Source organism: Leptodactylus fuscus, chromosome 9, assembly GCF_031893055.1.
Source record: "Leptodactylus fuscus isolate aLepFus1 chromosome 9, aLepFus1.hap2, whole genome shotgun sequence".
Classification (NCBI taxonomy): domain Eukaryota; kingdom Metazoa; phylum Chordata; class Amphibia; order Anura; family Leptodactylidae; genus Leptodactylus; species Leptodactylus fuscus.
In genome coordinates, this window is record NC_134273.1 from 90,285,210 (window position 1) to 90,301,360 (window position 16,151).

General features: G+C 43.2%; 1 protein-coding gene across 6 annotated transcripts in view; it reads right to left on the bottom strand.

Moving 5' to 3' along the window:
- Positions 1-16,151, bottom strand: part of CACNA2D2 (calcium voltage-gated channel auxiliary subunit alpha2delta 2) — a 147,241-nt gene that overhangs the window by 36,579 nt on the left and 94,511 nt on the right. For all 6 annotated transcript variants that reach the window (XM_075287574.1, XM_075287573.1, XM_075287570.1 and 3 more), the window contains exon 4: positions 14,306-14,365. In XM_075287574.1, coding sequence (XP_075143675.1) covers positions 14,306-14,365 — 60 coding nt within the window. The remainder of the gene's footprint in view (positions 1-14,305; positions 14,366-16,151) is intronic.

Here is a 16,151-nt window from a genome sequence, read left to right on the forward strand (position 1 = left end):
ATTCCTGTATATAGGAGATAGTATTATAGTAGTTATATTCTTGTACATAGGAGTAGTATTATAGTAGTTATATTCTTGTACATAGGAGGTAGTATTATAGTAGTTATATTCTTGTACATAGGGGCAGTATTATAGTAGTTATATTCTTGTACATAGGAGTAGTATTATAGTAGTTATATTCTTGTACATAGGAGGTAGTATTATAGTAGTTATATTCTTGTACATAGGAGGTAGTATTATAGTAGTTATATTCTTGTACATAGGGGCAGTATTATAGTAGTTATATTCTTGTACATAGGAGTAGTATTATAGTAGTTATATTCTTGTACATAGGAGTAGTATTATAGTAGTTATATTCTTGTACATAGGAGTAGTATTATAGTAGTTATATTCTTGTACATAGGAGTAGTATTATAGTAGTTATATTCTTGTACATAGGGGCAGTATTATAGTAGTTATATTCTTGTACATAGGAGGTAGTATTATAGTAGTTATATTCTTGTACATAGGAGGTAGTATTATAGTAGTTATATTCTTGTACATAGGAGTAGTATTATAGTAGTTATATTCTTGTACATAGGAGTAGTATTATAGTAGTTATATTCTTGTACATAGGAGTAGTATTATAGTAGTTATATTCTTGTACATAGGAGTAGTATTATAGTAGTTATATTCTTGTACATAGGAGTAGTATTATAGTAGTTATATTCTTGTACATAGGAGTAGTATTATAGTAGTTATATTCTTGTACATAGGGGCAGTATTATAGTAGTTATATTCTTGTATATAGGAGTAGTATTATAGTAGTTATATTCTTGTACATAGGAGGTAGTATTATAGTAGTTATATTCTTGTACATAGGGGCAGTATTATAGTAGTTATATTCTTGTACATAGGAGCAGTATTATAGTAGTTATATTCTTGTACATAGGAGTAGTATTATAGTAGTTATATTCTTGTACATAGGAGTAGTATTATAGTAGTTATATTCTTGTACATAGGAGCAGTATTATAGTAGTTATATTCTTGTACATAGGAGTAGTATTATAGTAGTTATATTCTTGTACATAGGAGGTAGTATTATAGTAGTTATATTCTTGTACATAGTAGTAGTATTATAGTAGTTATATTCTTGTACATAGGAGTAGTATTATAGTAGTTATATTCTTGTACATAGGAGTAGTATTATAGTAGTTATATTCTTGTACATAGGAGGTAGTATTATAGTAGTTATATTCTTGTACATAGGAGTAGTATTATAGTAGTTATATTCTTGTACATAGGAGTAGTATTATAGTAGTTATATTCTTGTACATAGGAGGTAGTATTATAGTAGTTATATTCTTGTATATAGGAGTAGTATTATAGTAGTTATATTCTTGTACATAGGAGCAGTATTATAGTAGTTATATTCTTGTACATAGGAGGTAGTATTATAGTAGTTATATTCTTGTACATAGGAGTAGTATTATAGTAGTTATATTCTTGTACATAGGAGTAGTATTATAGTAGTTATATTCTTGTACATAGGAGTAGTATTATAGTAGTTATATTCTTGTACATACGAGTAGTATTATAGTAGTTATAGTCTTGTACATAGGAGTAGTATTATAGTAGTTATATTCTTGTACATAGGAGGTAGTATTATAGTAGTTATATTCTTGTACATAGGAGTAGTATTATAGTAGTTATATTCTTGTACATAGGAGGTAGTATTATAGTAGTTATATTCTTGTACATAGGAGTAGTATTATAGTAGTTATATTCTTGTACATAGGAGGTAGTATTATAGTAGTTATATTCTTGTACATAGGAGCAGTATTATAGTAGTTATATTCTTGTACATAGGAGTAGTATTATAGTAGTTATATTCTTGTACATAGGAGCAGTATTATAGTAGTTATATTCTTGTACATAGGAGCAGTATTATAGTAGTTATATTCTTGTACATAGGAGTAGTATTATAGTAGTTATATTCTTGTACATAGGAGGTAGTATTATAGTAGTTATATTCTTGTACATAGGAGGTAGTATTATAGTAGTTATATTCTTGTACATAGGAGTAGTATTATAGTAGTTATATTCTTGTACATAGGAGTAGTATTATAGTAGTTATATTCTTGTACATAGGAGTAGTATTATAGTAGTTATATTCTTGTACATAGGAGTAGTATTATAGTAGTTATATTCTTGTACATAGGAGTAGTATTATAGTAGTTATATTCTTGTACATAGGAGTAGTATTATAGTAGTTATATTCTTGTACATAGGAGTAGTATTATAGTAGTTATATTCTTGTACATAGGAGGAAGTATTATAGTAGTTATATTCTTGTACATAGGGGCAGTATTATAGTAGTTATATTCTTGTACATAGGAGGTAGTATTATAGTAGTTATATTCTTGTACATACGAGTAGTATTATAGTAGTTATATTCTTGTACATAGGAGTAGTATTATAGTACTTATATTCTTGTACATAGGAGTAGTATTATAGTAGTTATATTCTTGTACATAGGAGTAGTATTATAGTAGTTATATTCTTGTACATAGGAGGAAGTATTATAGTAGTTATATTCTTGTACATAGGGGCAGTATTATAGTAGTTATATTCTTGTACATAGGAGGTAGTATTATAGTAGTTATATTCTTGTACATATGAGTAGTATTATAGTAGTTATATTCTTGTACATAGGAGTAGTATTATAGTAGTTATATTCTTGTACATAGGAGGTAGTATTATAGTAGTTATATTCTTGTACATAGGAGTAGTATTATAGTAGTTATATTCTTGTACATAGGAGGTAGTATTATAGTAGTTATATTCTTGTACATAGGAGTAGTATTATAGTAGTTATATTCTTGTACATAGGAGGTAGTATTATAGTAGTTATATTCTTGTACATAGGAGCAGTATTATAGTAGTTATATTCTTGTATATAGGAGTAGTATTATAGTAGTTATATTCTTGTACATAGGAGTAGTATTATAGTAGTTATATTCTTGTACATAGGAGTAGTATTATAGTAGTTATATTCTTGTACATAGGAGTAGTATTATAGTAGTTATATTCTTGTACATAGGAGTAGTATTATAGTAGTTATATTCTTGTACATAGGAGGTAGTATTATAGTAGTTATATTCTTGTACATAGGAGTAGTATTATAGTAGTTATATTCTTGTACATAGGAGTAGTATTATAGTAGTTATATTCCTGTACATAGGAGTAGTATTATAGTAGTTATATTCTTGTACATAGGAGTAGTATTATAGTAGTTATATTCTTGTACATAGGAGGTAGTATTATAGTAGTTATATTCCTGTACATAGGAGTAGTATTATAGTAGTTATATTCTTGTACATAGGAGTAGTATTATAGTAGTTATATTCTTGTACATAGGAGTAGTATTATAGTAGTTATATTCCTGTACATAGGAGTAGTATTATAGTAGTTATATCCTTGTACATAGGAGGTAGTATTATAGTAGTTATATTCTTATACATAGGAGCAGTATTATAGTAGGTATATTCTTGTACATGATTACGGTTGATCTCGTCCTCTAGACCTTCACATACTTTTTATGTTCCATTATTACGGTCACTGCTGCCCAGCGCTGACCTGTCACTTCTTGCCAGTAATCTCGGCTACAGTCTAATTATGTGACTGTCACATCCCCAGGACAGAGGACAGGACATTGCATCAGATGGAATCATAATGACATAGATTTACCCCACAAGGAGCTTGAGGCAGGCAGTCACATGATATCATCCTGTAGCACAGATCATTAGGATCTAGATGTGTCCGGACCCTGAGCGATGGATGTCACATGTCAGATCTGAAGGTGAATGCTTAGTCTCTGACTATTAGTCGCTGACTATTGGTTGCTGTTGTAGCTGCTCTGAACACAATTCAAGGAAAACGACCACAGACTTCTAATGGAGAGAAAAATCCTGGCAGTGAAGTCAATGTGACACTGTGGTCGGGCAGAGGTCGCCCAGGGATGTTACAAATTCCATCTGTATTTTCCTCTACCCATTAGTGCAGTGCACGAAGGAAGATGAGGAGATGTCAGACTGCCACCGCACCCCGTCATTCTGTCAGCCTGGCACATACATCCAGACAGCCGCCATCTGTTCTCCTGAGCCAACTGTCTGGACTCGGTGCCCAATGCGCTGCCCGGCTTCAGAGGAAGCTGGGGAACTTGTCATAAAGGGAACACAGGTGACCCCAGTGCGAGGGGGAGGGCGAGGGGCATCATAGAATCTGTAGCAACTTACTGAGCTTGATCCCGCAATGTAATGTAATGAAGGATCACAGGAATCGGTTTTGGAATTGTTGGAGTCCGGACGGTGCACACTCACATGGTTTTCCCAGTTTAACATGTCTTGTGCTCCAATCACAGCCAGAGCTGCATTCACAATTCTACTGGCTGCCAAATAGTCAGCATGGTGGGGATTGAACCCCTACCTGATGTATTATGGGAGTTGTAGATTCATCACCATAGGAGAACCACAAGTAGCAGCCCGCTGCTCCACACATACAATGAACCCCTAAAGATGACAGTCTTAAAGGAGACGTCTGACATTGAACACTACTTTACTCAATTTATCTAAAAGGCTACAAAATTTTGTGTAATAAGACTTTTCCAAAATATCTGAAGTGTTCAGGGACAGAAACAACCAATAAAAAAAACGCCAAAATATTTAGAGGATCATAACGTATAACATGCCTGCAGCCACCACCAGGGGGAGCTCAGTGCACAGTCAATTCCCTGTAAGCAGTAAAACCCTAAAATACCACTAGCAGTCACTGTATAATCTGTATGTAGTGAGCTCCCTCTAGTGGTGACTGTATAATCTGTATGTAGTGAGCTCCCCCTAGTGGTGACTGTATAATCTGTATGTAGTGAGCTCCCCCTAGTGGTGACTGTATAATCTGTATGTAGTGAGCTCCCCCTAGTGGTGACTGTATAATCTGTATGTAGTGAGCTCCCTCTAGTGGTGACTGTATAATCTGTATGTAGTGAGCTCCCTCTAGTGGTGACTGTATAATCTGTATGTAGTGAGCTCCCTCTAGTGGTGACTGTATAATCTGTATGTAGTGAGCTCCCTCTAGTGGTGACTGTATAATCTGTATGTAGTGAGCTCCTCCTAGTGGTGACTGTATAATCTGTATGTAGTGAGCTCCTCCTAGTGGTGACTGTATAATCTGTATGTAGTGAGCTCCTCCTAGTGGTGACTGTATAATCTGTATGTAGTGAGCTCCCCCTAGTGGTGACTGTATAATCTGTATGTAGTGAGCTCCCTCTAGTGGTGACTGTATAATCTGTATGTAGTGAGCTCCCCCTAGTGGTGACTGTATAATCTGTATGTAGTGAGCTCCTCCTAGTGGTGACTGTATAATCTGTATGTAGTGAGCTCCCCCTAGTGGTGACTGTATAATCTGTATGTAGTGAGCTCCCCCTAGTGGTGACTGTATAATCTGTATGTAGTGAGCTCCCCCTAGTGGTGACTGTATAATCTGTATGTAGTGAGCTCCCTCTAGTGGTGACTGTATAATCTGTATGTAGTGAGCTCCCTCTAGTGGTGACTGTATAATCTGTATGTAGTGAGCTCCCCCTAGTGGTGACTGTATAATCTGTATGTAGTGAGCTCCCCCTAGTGGTGACTGTATAATCTGTATGTAGTGAGCTCCTCCTAGTGGTGACTGTATAATCTGTATGTAGTGAGCTCCCCCTAGTGGTGACTGTATAATCTGTATGTAGTGAGCTCACCCTAGTGGTGACTGTATAATCTGTATGTAGTGAGCTCCCCCTAGTGGTGACTGTATAATCTGTATGTAGTGAGCTCCTCCTAGTGGTGACTGTATAATCTGTATGCAGTGAGCTCCCCCTTGTGGTGACTGTATAATCTGTATGTAGTGAGCGCCCCCTAGTGGTGACTGTGTAATCTGTATGTAGTGAGCTCCTCCTAGTGGTGACTGTATAATCTGTATGTAGTGAGCTCCCCCTTGTGGTGACTGTATAATCTGTATGTAGTGAGCTCCCTCTAGTGGTAACTGTATAATCTGTATGTAGTGAGCTCCCCCTAGTGGTGACTGTATAATCTGTATGTAGTGAGCTCCCTCTAGTGGTGACTGTATAATCTGTATGTAGTGAGCACCTCCTAGTGGTGACTGTATAATCTGTATGTAGTGAGCTCCCCCTAGTGGTGACTGTATAATCTGTATGTAGTGAGCTCCTCCTAGTGGTGACTGTATAATCTGTATGTAGTAAGCTCCTCCTAGTGGTGACTGTATAATCTGTATGTAGTGAGCTCCTCCTAGTGGTGACTGTATAATCTGTATGTAGTGAGCTCCCCCTAGTGGTGACTGTATAATCTTTATGTAGTGAGCGCCCCCTAGTGGTGACTGTATAATCTGTATGTAGTGAGCTCCCCCTAGTGGTGGGTGACTGTATAATCTGTATGTAGTGAGCTCCCCCTAGTGGTGACTGTATAATCTGTATGTAGTGAGCTCCCCCTAGTGGTGACTGTATAATCTGTATGTAGTGAGCTCCCTCTAGTGGTGACTGTATAATCTGTATGTAGTGAGCTCCCCCTAGTGGTGACTGTATAATCTGTATGTAGTGAGCTCCCCCTAGTGGTGACTGTATAATCTGTATGTAGTGAGCTCCTCCTAGTGGTGACTGTATAATCTGTATGTAGTGAGCTCCCCCTAGTGGTGACTGTATAATCTGTATGTAGTGAGCTCCCCCTAGTGGTGACTGTATAATCTGTATATAGTGAGCTCCCCCTAGTGGTGACTGTATAATCTGTATGTAGTGAGCTCCCTCTAGTGGTGACTGTATAATCTGTATGTAGTGAGCTCCCCCTAGTGGTGACTGTATAATCTGTATGTAGTGAGCTCCCTCTAGTGGTGACTGTATAATCTGTATGTAGTGAGCTCCCTCTAGTGGTGACTATATAATCTGTATGTAGTGAGCTCCCCCTAGTGGTGACTGTATAATCTGTATGTAGTGAGCTCCCCCTAGTGGTGACTGTATAATCTGTATGTAGTGAGCTCTCCCTAGTGGTGACTGTATAATCTGTATGTAGTGAGCTCCTCCTAGTGGTGACTGTATAATCTGTATGTAGTGAGCTCCCTCTAGTGGTGACTGTATAATCTGTATGTAGTGAGCTCCCCCTAGTGGTGACTGTATAATCTGTATGTAGTGAGCTCCCCCTAGTGGTGACTGTATAATCTGTATGTAGTGAGCTCCCCCTAGTGGTGACTGTATAATCTGTATGTAGTGAGCTCCTCCTAGTGGTGACTGTATAATCTGTATGTAGTGAGCTCCCCCTAGTGGTGACTGTATAATCTGTATGTAGTGAGCTCCCCCTAGTGGTGACTGTATAATCTGTATGTAGTGAGCTCTCCCTAGTGGTGACTGTATAATCTGTATGTAGTGAGCTCCTCCTAGTGGTGACTGTATAATCTGTATGTAGTGAGCTCCCCCTAGTGGTGACTGTATAATCTGTATGTAGTGAGCTCCTCCTAGTGGTGACTGTATAATCTGTATGTAGTGAGCTCCCCCTAGTGGTGACTGTATAATCTGTATGTAGTGAGCTCCCCCTAGTGGTGACTGTATAATCTGTATGTAGTGAGCTCCCCCTAGTGGTGACTGTATAATCTGTATGTAGTGAGCTCCCCCTAGTGGTGACTGTATAATCTGTATGTAGTGAGCTCCCTCTAGTGGTGGCTGCAGGCAGGTAGAATATTCTCATTTATCTAAAAATAAGGTGGAGGAAAAAAAAGAAATACATTAAGATCCTAAATAGTAAGTAAATTGTAAATGCAGCTTTAGCTGTAACTGGAGTATAAAAGTAAAGCCATTGTCAGACTAAGTGAGGCATTTGTAAGCTTCTGTTCGCTCGGTGCAAATTGGAGCCGGTGGCGTCTTCCGTTTCACGTGCGCAGTTTATGAAGCTTTCACAATGGAGGAAGGGTAATGAGGAGTGAAACGTTCTCACAAAGAGTAAACAGTGGCGCAGGAATCCGTCTCGGAGCCGGTCACGGCCGGACGATTTCAGTAACGCCGTAGTCATTAAAATAAACCGTTCATTTGGCGATCCAAGATGGAAACGCAGCCCAAGTCTTCCTAGAAGATGTGACTGACAGGAGGAGAATGAGGGACAACGGGGCGGAGACCGCAAGGAGGTTTGTGCAGAAAATGGTCTGCGGTCACTTACGTAAAATACACACATGTTCCCCACAGAGCACAGGGGCGCCCGGGGGCTGGAGAGAGCGCTGTCCCCTTCTTAACAACCTTGAAGCAATCAGTGATTAGCCATGCAGGGGGGTGTAATCAGATGGGGGGGGCAGGAGGCGCGAGGTGAGTATACGGCTCTGGGCTGCAGCACATAACACCTCTCGGCCATCTGTCTGCACTGGGCAATGAGAAGACCCAGGGCCGGGGCTGGCAGGATCTGCATTCTGATCAGGGGAGGAGGGGGCACAGGACATCTGGATGAAACCTCAATCAGAGCGCGAGGGGGAGGGCACGGACGCCTGCCAAGCCAGCTATGAAATGACATGGCCAAGGTAGGATGGGGGGGCGCTCATGTCATGGCATCCTGGCTGCGAACGAAGGAGGGAGCAGCAGTTTGTTTACTCGCAGACATAGATTCCCTTCTAATAGAAAGCAGTTGTGGCACCACAAGTCCCAGCACAGCAAAGCACCGCACAGCCCTAGATGCACCAACAGCTCTGCTCCCTGCTACACTGGGGCACCGGGTGTGTGGGGCATGGAGACCCCAGCCATTATAGCAGAACCCCCCCCCCCAAACCTGGGGTCTGTATTAGTTTAGGGGTCTGGTCTGGGGTCTGTATTAGTTTAGGGGTCTGGTCTGGGGTCTGTATTAGTTTAGGGGTCGGGTCTGGGGTCTGTATTAGTTTAGGGGTCCGGTCTGGGGTCTGTATTAGTTTAGGGGTCTGGTCTGGGGTCTGTATTAGTTTAGGGGTCTGGTCTGGGGTCTGTATTAGTTTAGGGGTCTGGTCTGGGGTCTGTATTAGTTTAGAGGTCCGGTCTGGGGTCTGTATTAGTTTAGGGGTCCGGTCTGGGGTCTGTATTAGTTTAGGGGTCCGGTCTGGGGTCTGTATTAGTTTAGGGGTCCGGTCTGGGGTCTGTATTAGTTTAGGGGTCTGGTCTGGGGTCTGTATTAGTTTAGGGGTCCGGTCTGGGGTCTGTATTAGTTTAGGGGTCTGGTCTGGGGTCTGTCTTAGTTTAGAGGTCTGTATTATTTTAGAGGTCTGGGGTCTGTATTAGTTTAGGGGTCTGTATTAGTTTAGGGGTCTGGTCTGGGGTCTGTATTAGTTTAGGGGTCCGGTCTGGGGTCTGTATTAGTTTAGGGGTCTGGTCTGGGGTCTGTATTAGTTTAGGGGTCTGGTCTGGGGTCTGTATTAGTTTAGGGGTCTGGTCTGGGGTCTGTACTAGTTTAGGGGTCTGGTCTGGGGTCTGTATTAGTTTAGGGGTCCGGTCTGGGGTCTGTATTAGTTTAGGGGTCCGGTCTGGGGTCTGTACTAGTTTAGGGGTCTGGTCTGGGGTCTGTACTAGTTTAGGGGTCTGGTCTGGGGTCTGTATTAGTTTAGGGGTCCGGTCTGGAGTCTGTATTATTTTAGAGGTCTGGGGTCTGTATTAGTTTAGGGGTCTGTATTAGTTTAGGGGTCTGGTCTGGGGTCTGTATTAGTTTAGGGGTCTGGTCTGGGGTCTGTATTAGTTTAGGGGTCTGGTCTGGGGTCTGTATTAGTTTAGGGGTCCGGTCTGGGGTCTGTATTAGTTTAGGGGTCTGGTCTGGGGTCTGTATTAGTTTAGGGGTCCGGTCTGGGGTCTGTACTAGTTTAGGGGTCTGGTCTGGAGTCTGTACTAGTTTAGGGGTCCGGTCTGGGGTCTGTATTAGTTTAGGGGTCTGGTCTGGGGTCTGTATTAGTTTAGGGGTCCGGTCTGGGGTCTGTATTAGTTTAGGGGTCCGCAGCTTCTTGTGCGCCACCCGTTGCACACTACAGGATAGAATGAGCTCAGTAAGAGCAGACACTGCACAGACTAGACGTGTAAGGCCATGCAGCCCCCTCCCCATCCTACTGGCAGAGGGATAGATCTCCCACAATGCAATGCGAGAAACGTCATTATGGGACCTAAGATAGAGACGTTGCGTCTGTCAGCGCGGTGCTGATGGGTTCTATAGAGCAGCCTATAAAATTGTGACTGCAGCTCTGGGAGTGACTGGAGTATAATAAATGGCCTGCCATGTGCAGTGATGGGATTATTATAAGACCCCAGTAAGTCGCTGGTTAATGACCCTTATACCGGTGCGGTGTGCGCTGAATATTAATAGGCGGTCCGGGTTAGCGCGCTCTGCCAGCGAGACGTATGTGTGCTCCAGCCGCGCACGCTTATTAAGCGCTTTATATTGATGTGTGGACGGCCGACATTGGCAGATAGATCCTCGTAATTGGGAGGGGAACTAATTGGCAGTAATTTATCAGTTCCAGCAATAAGCCATTGTTCTAGATGGACGGGTTTACTCAGCGCACATTTGGCTAATCTTTAACCCTGCGCTGGCCGCTCCAGCCGCGCCGATGCCGTGAACATGCGTTACAACGAGATTATAGGACAGGAATCCTGCGGGGAGAAAACATATGCAAAGCCTGAAAATCAGCATAAAGAAAGGCAACCGGAAGGATGCAGCAGCTTTGTGTGTGACTAGAGACCACGCTAGTAGCATGGCTTCTATTTTCCTCTGACTATAATGTAGATGGTTGCAGCTTTGTGTGTGACTAGAGACCAGGCTAGTAGCACGGCTTCTATTTCCTCTGACTATAGTGTAGAGGATGGTTGCAGCTTTGTGTGTGACTAGAGACCACGTTAGTGGCACGGCTTCTATTTCTCGGTTACTATTTTCCTCTGACTATAATGTAGATGGTTGCAGCTTTGTGTGTGACTAGAGACCACGTTAGTGGCACGGCTTCTATTTCTAGGTTACTATTTTCCTCTGACTATAATGTAGAGGATGGTTGCAGCTTTCTCTGTGACTAGAGACCACGTTAGTAGCACGGCTTCTATTTCTAGGTTGCTATTTTCCTCTGACTATAATGTAGAGGATGGTTGCAGCTTTCTGTGTGACTAGAGACCACGTTAGTGGCACGGCTTCTATTTCTAGGTTACTATTTTCCTCTGACTATAATGTAGAGATTGGTTGCAGCTTTGTGTGTGACTAGAGACCACGTTAGTAGCACGGCTTCTATTTCTAGGTTACTATTTTCCTCTGACTATAATGTAGAGATTGGTTGCAGCTTTCTGTGTGACTAGAGACCACGTTAGTGGCACGGCTTCTATTTCTCGGTTACTATTTTCCTCTGACTATAATGTAGAGGATGGTTGCAGCTTTCTGTGTGACTAGAGACCACGTTAGTGGCACGGCTTCTATTTCTAGGTTACTATTTTCCTCTGACTATAATGTAGAGATTGGTTGCAGCTTTCTCTGTGACTAGAGACCACGTTAGTAGCATGGCTTCTATTTCTAGGTTGCTATTTTCCTCTGACTATAATGTAGAGGATGGTTGCAGCTTTCTGTGTGACTAGAGACCACGTTAGTGGCACGGCTTCTATTTCTCAGTTACTATTTTCCTCTGACTATAATGTAGAGGATGGTTGCAGCTTTGTGTGTGACTAGAGACCAGGCTAGTAGCACGGCTTCTATTTCCTCTGACTGTAATGTAGAGGATGGTTGCAGCTTTCTGTGTGACTAGAGACCACGTTAGTAGCACGGCTTCTATTTCTAGGTTACTATTTTCCTCTGACTATAATGTAGAGGATGGTTGCAGCTTTGTGTGTGACTAGAGACCAGGCTAGTAGCACGGCTTCTATTTCCTCTGACTATAATGTAGAGGATGGTTGCAGCTTTCTGTGTGACTAGAGACCACGTTAGTAGCACGGCTTCTATTTCCTCTGACTATAATGTAGAGGATGGTTGCAGCTTTCTGTGTGACTAGAGACCACGTTAGTAGCACGGCTTCTATTTCCTCTGACTATAATGTAGAGGATGGTTGCAGCTTTCTGTGTGACTAGAGACCACGTTAGTAGCACGGCTTCTATTTCCTCTGACTATAATGTAGAGGATGGTTGCAGCTTTGTGTGTGATTAGAGACCACGCTAGTAGCACGGCTTCTATTTTCCTCTGACTATAATGTAGAGGATGGTTGCAGCTTTGTGTGTGACTAGAGACCAGGCTAGTAGCACGGCTTCTATTTTCCTCTGACTATAATGTAGAGGATGGTTGCAGCTTTGTGTGTGACTAGAGACCAGGCTAGTAGCACGGCTTCTATTTCCTCTGACTATAATGTAGAGGATGGTTGCAGCTTTCTGTGTGACTAGAGACCACGTTAGTAGCACGGCTTCTATTTCCTCTGACTGTAATGTAGAGGACGGTTGCAGCTTTGTGTGTGATTAGAGACCACGCTAGTAGCACGGCTTCTATTTTCCTCTGACTATAATGTAGAGGATGGTTGCAGCTTTGTGTGTGACTAGAGACCAGGCTAGTAGCACGGCTTCTATTTCCTCTGACTATAATGTAGAGGATGGTTGCAGCTTTCTGTGTGACTAGAGACCACGTTAGTGGCACGGCTTCTATTTCCTCTGACTGTAATGTAGAGGACGGTTGCAGCTTTGTGTGTGATTAGAGACCACGCTAGTAGCACGGCTTCTATTTTCCTCTGACTATAATGTAGAGGATGGTTGCAGCTTTGTGTGTGACTAGAGACCAGGCTAGTAGCACGGCTTCTATTTCCTCTGACTATAATGTAGAGGATGGTTGCAGCTTTCTGTGTGACTAGAGACCACGTTAGTAGCACGGCTTCTATTTCCTCTGACTGTAATGTAGAGGACGGTTGCAGCTTTACTACTCTAAGTGGAATACTCTTGTCACACCCAAAGCTGCTGCTCAGCCTACACCAGACATATAGTATAGGCTACTGTACGGTATTTGGTATCATCGGCAGTGAAATGTAACTCCCTGCAACAGAAAGACACCAGAACGGTGCAGGAAAGCTTTGGGTGGGAGTGGAGGAATAAAACCTCAAGGTCAAAACAAGTGAAATAAATAACTGACACTAAACTGGAGAGGAAGAAACGGAGTCTTATATGTTCTTAAGAATAATGCTCCCCTCTCCACTTGTCAGACTGAGTTACTGCTTACATAGAAGTCTATGGAGGAGAAGAGAGAAGGAAAAGACGCTCTGCTGGTAAGATAATATTCTGAGGTAATAAGTCACTCACCAGCCGTATCTAGACTTCTAGATGTGAGGCTGTATACAGATACGGGTGATACTAGAGATGAGAGTGATGTGGAGAAGGGAGCATTATTCCCTAATAAGACATATGGTAAGGTTTCCTATATTCACCTGCAGTATATAGATACGGACAGTGTATAATCAGAGGGGTAGAATACACAAGACTGACGGCCCCATGGCCCCTGAGCTCCCCCCCCTCTCTCTCTCTATATATATATATATATATATATATATATATATATATATATCATGTATGTACACGGACACGGCTCTGTCACTGTGCCTGCTGTCAGCAGCTGCGGGTCTCCTCCTCTCCATGGCTGTCACCTGGCACCAGCCGCCGCTCTCCTCACCTCCCGCTGACACCGGACAATGACAATCTCATCCAAATTACCTCATTCACTTTCATTAGGTCTGGCAGGGGACAGAGAAGGGGACCGGCGAGGACCGAGGAGCGTGGAGGAGGGAAAGATGTATGGAAGGAGGAAGAGGAGGAAAGAAGAGAGAAGAAGGGGAAGGAGAGGAGGAAAGAAGAGAGGAGAAAAGAAGCAGGATGACAGGAAAGGAAGAAAATGGGGAGGAATAAGGGGCGAGCACTGAATCCAGCCTGAGCCTGAGTGTATCCAGTGTCTGTGTCCCTGATTCCTGCACTGCTACCGAGCATCTACCTGAGCGATTCCCACAATGGCAAGAGGAAGAACAGGGTGGAGATGCAGCATGGAGGAGAAGATGTTACACGGAGGAAAGTGAGGAGGTGGTGACAGAAGATGTGAGCGGAGGGCATGTGGGTGACAGAGCGCCCTCCTCAGGTGACCACATCCCACCGCGCCACCACATGGCCACACGATACCCGTCCTAGAGTATAACTATATAATCCATGCTCAGAGACAACTGAGGGGGCGCGGAGACGTCTGTGGATCCTGCCGCGCAGACAGAGAAGCTAAACACAAGGCTGGTGAGGGAGGGCACAGGCAGCGCTCACCCTGATGTTATCCTGCCAGCGGTGATTCTTCTGGAAGTCCTCCGCAGCCCGAGCCAATCTCTGCAAGACAAAAGCAACAAAACGTGATCAGTATAGCAGAGCAACACAATCACAGCAGACATCACAACCGCCAGGGTCCTGTCCCTCTCTGTAGCTGCTCTGCCAGGGTCCTGTCCCTCTCTGTAGCTGCTCTGCCAGGGTCCTGTCCCTCTCTGTAGCTGTTCTGCCAGGGCCCTGTCTCTTTCTGTAGCTGATCCGCCAGGGTCCTGTCCCTCCTTGTAGCTGCTCTGCCAGGGTCCTGTCCCTCTCTGTAGCTGTTCTGCCAGGGCCCTGTCCCTCTCTGTAGCTGTTCTGCCAGGGTCCTGTCCCTCTCTGTAGCTGTTCTGCCAGGGCCCTGTCCCTCTCTGTAGCTGTTCTGCCAGGGCCCTGTCCCTTCTTGTAGCTGCTCTGCCAGGGCCCTGTCCCTCTCTGTAGCTGTTCTGCTAGGGCCCTGTCCCTTCTTGTAGCTGCTCTGCCAGGGCCCTGTCCCTCTCTGTAGCTGTTCTGCCAGGGCCCTGTCCCTCTCTGTAGCTGTTCTGCCAGGGCCCTGTCCCTCTCTGTATCTGTTCTGCCAGGGCCCTGTCCCTCTCTGTAGCTGTTCTGCTAGGGCCCTGTCCCTTCTTGTAGCTGCTCTGCCAGGGCCCTGTCCCTCTCTGTAGCTGTTCTGCCAGGGCCCTGTCCCTCTCTGTAGCTGTTCTGCTAGGGTCCTGTCCCTCCTTGTAGCTGGACCCAAAATGCGAGACTCTCCTGCTTTATTGGGGCCCAGTGAAGATTTTCCCTTTGCCCTGTGACCACTCCGGGCGCTGATATTGTGTGACATCAGATTATGGCAGCCATTGAATACGACAATTCTTCACATATCCCGAATGGTGAACAAATCAGATCTGATGAAAGCAAAATGTGTGCACTGCCAGAGAATATCACAGGAGAGCGCCCCCATCCTGACAATGTGCAGCATTACACTGCAACACTGCACAAGAAGTGCAACAACGTATCACAACCCCCACAATATCACATGCGGACACAGAACTACAACTCCCAACATGCCAGCAGGAAGGAACAGAAGCCCAGAGGAACAGGAGGAAAACCTGCAACGCTGTCAAGTGCCCAGGGGATGGCGCTGCAATACTGCCCAAATATCTAATCATCAACATCTACAGTAACAGCAAAGACACGGAACCGGAAACTCAATACAGGGAAATAGTACACAAGATACAGCCAACAATGTGTGACATCACTGTGTGTATTATCTCTGTACTGTGACATCACTGTGTGTATTATCCTGTACTGTGACATCACTGTGTGTATTATCTCTGTACTGTGACATCACTGTGTGTATTATCCTGTACTGTGACGTCACTGTGTGTATTATCTCTGTACTGTGACATCACTGTGTGTATTATCTCTGTACTGTGACATCACTGTGTGTATTATCTCTGTACTGTGACATCACTGTGTGTATTATCCCTGTACTGTGACATCACTGTGTGTATTATCCCTGTACTGTGACATCACTGTGTGTATTATCTCTGTACTGTGACATCACTGTGTGTATTATCTCTGTACTGTGACATCACTGTGTGTATTATCTCTGTACTGTGACATCACTGTGTGTATTATCTCTGTACTGTGACATCACTGTGTGTATTATCCTGTACTGTGACATCACTGTGTGTATTACCCCTGTACTGTGACATCACTGTGTGTATTATCCCTGTACTGTGACATCACTGTGTGTATTATCTCTGTACTGTGACATCACTGTGTGTATTATCTCTGTACTGTGACATCACTGTGTGTATTATCT